The sequence below is a fragment of the Salpingoeca rosetta genome (genome assembly GCF_000188695.1).
Source record: "Salpingoeca rosetta unplaced genomic scaffold supercont1.26, whole genome shotgun sequence".
Taxonomy (NCBI): domain Eukaryota; class Choanoflagellata; order Craspedida; family Salpingoecidae; genus Salpingoeca; species Salpingoeca rosetta.
The window spans coordinates 561,949-565,699 of record NW_004754908.1 but is presented as its reverse complement, the minus strand read 5'-3'; the positions used below and the strand labels follow the sequence as shown (position 1 = coordinate 565,699).

At 57.5% G+C, this 3,751-nt stretch overlaps 2 protein-coding genes across 2 annotated transcripts in view; both read left to right on the top strand.

Moving 5' to 3' along the window:
• The window catches only part of PTSG_09597 (cardiac ryanodine receptor), a gene marked incomplete at its 5' end in the record, with an annotated part of 8,652 nt that extends 6,446 nt beyond the window's left edge, over positions 1-2,206 (top strand). The window contains one exon of the mRNA XM_004989969.1: positions 75-2,206. Within this exon, the coding sequence (XP_004990026.1) occupies positions 75-2,093 (2,019 nt within the window). The 3' untranslated portion in view covers positions 2,094-2,206. The remainder of the gene's footprint in view (positions 1-74) is intronic.
• Positions 2,207-2,521: 315 nt separating this feature from the next.
• Positions 2,522-3,751, top strand: part of PTSG_09596 (uncharacterized protein) — a 1,285-nt gene continuing 55 nt past the window's right edge. The window contains exons 1-3 of the mRNA XM_004989968.1: positions 2,522-2,813; positions 3,141-3,220; positions 3,371-3,751. The exon at positions 3,371-3,751 is cut by the window's right edge and continues 55 nt beyond it. Coding sequence (XP_004990025.1) covers positions 2,571-2,813; positions 3,141-3,220; positions 3,371-3,440 — 393 coding nt within the window. The 5' untranslated portion in view covers positions 2,522-2,570 and the 3' untranslated portion in view covers positions 3,441-3,751. The remainder of the gene's footprint in view (positions 2,814-3,140; positions 3,221-3,370) is intronic.

Genomic DNA, 3,751 nt, shown 5'->3' with positions numbered 1-3,751 from the left:
CCCCTCTTATCATCATCCCACCCACCCCCGCCCCCCCCCCACAACCCCCCACTCGCCCCTGTCAACAATTTCAGGTGCACGAGCCGATTCTGCTGTTCCTGCGCTATCTGAACGCGTCGGACGACAGCGAGGACATTCCAGACAAGGATGTGTTCCACTCGCTCACGCTGTATGTGCTTGAGGCGGCTGCATCCCTGAGCATCTGGTGCGAGTCGTACGGCGTGGTGGACAACGGGCACGGCGACTGGGTGCAGCAGGACGGCTACGATGTGGATGTGGACACAGAGCACATGCATGCGCTCGTGAAGAGCTTTGACCTGTGCAACGCGCTGGATGTGATTGACGAGTGCTGCGAGGCATCCATCCTCTTCCTCCTGCTCGGCGTGCTCGAGGGCCGGCGGGAGGGCGACGTGGTGCTGGACATGCTGTGCGCTGCGTTGTTCCCGGAGCCGTACCTCACCCGCGACGCGCACTTCACCCAGAGCGCGTTCTTCCGCCTCCTTGACGGGCACTCTGCTGCCGCGGAGAGCGACGCCAACATGCACGTGCGAGAGGCGGCCCTGCAGCGCGTGGCTGCGTCACCACACACGGCGCACTTCTTCGACCACGACGTTGCGCTGCTGTACTACACGGTGCTGCGGATTCTTGGCGAGCAGGCCGAGAACTACTGCATTCGCGTGACGCACTTGCTCAACACGTGGGAGCAGCACTCCCCGCACAGCCACAACGCGCGCGACAGCGTTGGCCGGATTGAGTTGTTGCGTGATGGCGAGCTGCAGCCCGTGTACTTCCAGGTGCCCGCTGTTGTGCACGACACGAAGGACAAGCTGCAGGTGCGACAGCTGCGCACGCAGATGATCAATGGCACGGTGCTGGAGAACCCGGAGCAGAAGATGCAGTCGTTCTTTGGCAGCGTCGACTTTCTCATGAACGTGATGAACTTTGAGGCGCGCGTGGCCCGCATGGGGGTGTCGTATGTGCTTGGCCACCAGCGGTTTCTGCTGCCATTGGCGTTTATCCTCGCCGCCATCATCAACATCTGGGTCATCTTTGACCTGGGCGACGATGGGTTCCCGCACAGCGTTGTGCGGGTGCTGGCGATTGCGCATGCTGTTGTCAGCATGCTGATTCTGCTTGGGCAGTCGCTGTCCCCGCTGTACGTTGACTGGCAGCGGTGGCAGGAGGCGGCAGAGGGGCGCTCGCTCCTTGGAAAGGCGCTGGCCTTCCCGCTGTTCTGGAGCCTGCAGGCATCGTACCCGTACTACGTGGTGTACCTTGCCATGAGCGTTGCCGGCATCTTCCAGTTCAAGCTGTTCTGCTTCCACCTGTTTGACCTGGTGCTGCGGGTGGAGGTGATGAACCTCGTGCTACGCGCCGTCAAGCAGAACGTCTCCAAACTCCTGGGCACCTTCCTGCTCACCTTCTTCATCATCTACGCGTTTATGCTTGTGGGCCGCGATGCGTTTGGTGGCACGTACGACTTTGCGGACGCCCCGGCCACGTGTGCGCCGGGCACGCCACTGGTGCAGTGCCTGCGCGACCATCTGTACTACGGCTTCTACTCGTCGCCCGTGTTTGCGCCCGCGGATGCGGATGTGGGCCTGTTTGTGTACTCGCTGCTGTACTTTATGGTGGTGGTGCTGGTGATGGCTGCGATTGTTTCCGGTATCATCATTGACTCGTTTGGCGAGTACCGTGCCGAGACGGAGGCCATCGCTGCGGAGAAGGAGAGCCGGTGCTTTGTGTGCAACTTCAGCCACGACCGCATCCAGGCTGCACACAAGGGCGGCTTTGAGGCGCATATTGCGAGCGACCACAACGTGTGGAACTACATCTGGTTCCTTATGCGCGTGCTGGAGAAGCGAGAGGAGCACAAGCCGCTGACGGGCGTGGAGATTGAGGCTGTGCGGCACTGGGACACGAGCAAGGACCTGACGGCAATGATGCCCGTGAACCGCGCGCTGTGCTTGGAGGCGGCGAGCGAGGACGTCACCCTGGACCAAGTCCTGGACGTGGTGAAACAAGTGGCCATAACAGCCGAGCGGTCTCTGCAGCTTCTCCTTGCATCTGCGGCTGTTCCCGCCTCCTCCTGAAAGAGCTCAGCAGCGGGCGCATTTGCCCGTGCGTGCATGTGTGTTTGCGTGTGTGTTTGTATGAGTTGGATTGTGTGTGTGTGTGTGTGTGTGTGTGTGTGTGTGTGTGTTTGCATGAGTTAGCTTGTGTGCGTGTGTGTATGTGTGTGTTCAGTTGTGCCATTGTTGCTTGTAGCTCGCATGATTTCTTCCATGATGATATTTTGTGTTTCCTTCAGTGTATCCCCCACCTTTTCCACCATTGCTGGTTGTTGCCGCAGCATGCAGCTTTGTTGGTATGGTTCTTTCGCGTGATTGATTGATGATGATACCATCGCCCCAGCCGCCAAGCGAGCAAGCAAGCGAGCAAGCCACTCTGCTTGCTGTTGTGCGTTCGCGGCGTTGCCTTCATTGTAGACGATTAGTTGGTGTTTTCATTAAAATTTCTGCACACCAACAGGCCAACACCAAACGCAAACCTCCCAACAACCACCCAGCATGCGTGTGTCGCTGAAGACGTTGAGCCAGGTGGCGTCAGCGGGCCTGGTGTTTGTCAGCGCGAGCACGTTTGGGTTTTACAAGTTCACCCAGCAGCAAGTGTCGAGCGCAGAGTACTACTCTATGGCTGTGAACGCGGCACGCGAGCATGGGCCCAGCATGGCTGCGCTGGGCCAGGATTTGAAACCAGGATCTGTGGACTTGTTTGACGGCTTCACAACAGTGCACACCACACAAGCCAAGGTACGCTGACGAACGTGAAATTGATTGATTGAATGTGTGCGTGCACTTGCAAGGAGGTCTGGGCGTGTTGTCGTGTGACTGCTACGTTTTGTTGGCCGTGCCGTGCCGGGTGTTGTTGCCGTTCAAATGAGAACGTGCGTGTGGTCGTGAGCGCGAGGGCAAGGTGCGCTTGTGAAGACCTTGAGTCGGGGGGGGGGGAGGATGTTTGGGACTTGCATCTTCTGAGTCGCTGCTTTGTGAGTGCCAGTGCTTGGGCTTACATTGTGTGTATGTGTGTGTGTATGTGTGTGTGTGTGTGTGCTTGGTTTGGGGGCGCTTTTCGTGCAGATTCGCATTCCTGTCAAAGGAAAAACCACAGAGGAAGGAACATTGGAAGTGTTTGCGCGACGGACCAACGATGAAGCACCGTGAGTCCCATATGTGTGCGTGTGTTCGTAGCCTCGTGTGTTTCCTTGTGTAAGCGTGTGTTTGAGGGGTTGTTTCCCTGCGCAGACTTTGCCGCGTTGCCCTTACTCACTGCGGTTCCACCATTGACTTATTCCTCCCGCCCCTGGCAGGTGGGAGCTGTCGAAGGTGACGCTTGAAACAACCTGGCCCACCATGACGACAATCAACGTCTTGCCTTGATTCGATTGAACTGTGTGTGTGTGTTTCCTTGTGTGGTGTCGCGTGTGTGACATGATGTGGTTGCTGCCACTGCTCTGCTCGGTGATTTTGGTTTCATTTTGTTCCTTTTCGTTAGGTTCGTCGCATGCGTCTTTGCACAGTGCAGTCGTTACATGACATGCCATGCCATGCCATGACTTGACAACTTTTCCCGATTTGCGTGTGTATGAGAGAGAGAGAGTGAGAGTGTGTGTGTTTGTGTGCGTGTGCGTGAGTGTTAGTTTGAGAGCGAGACAGAGAGAGTGTGTGTGTGTTTGTGTGCGTGTGTTGTC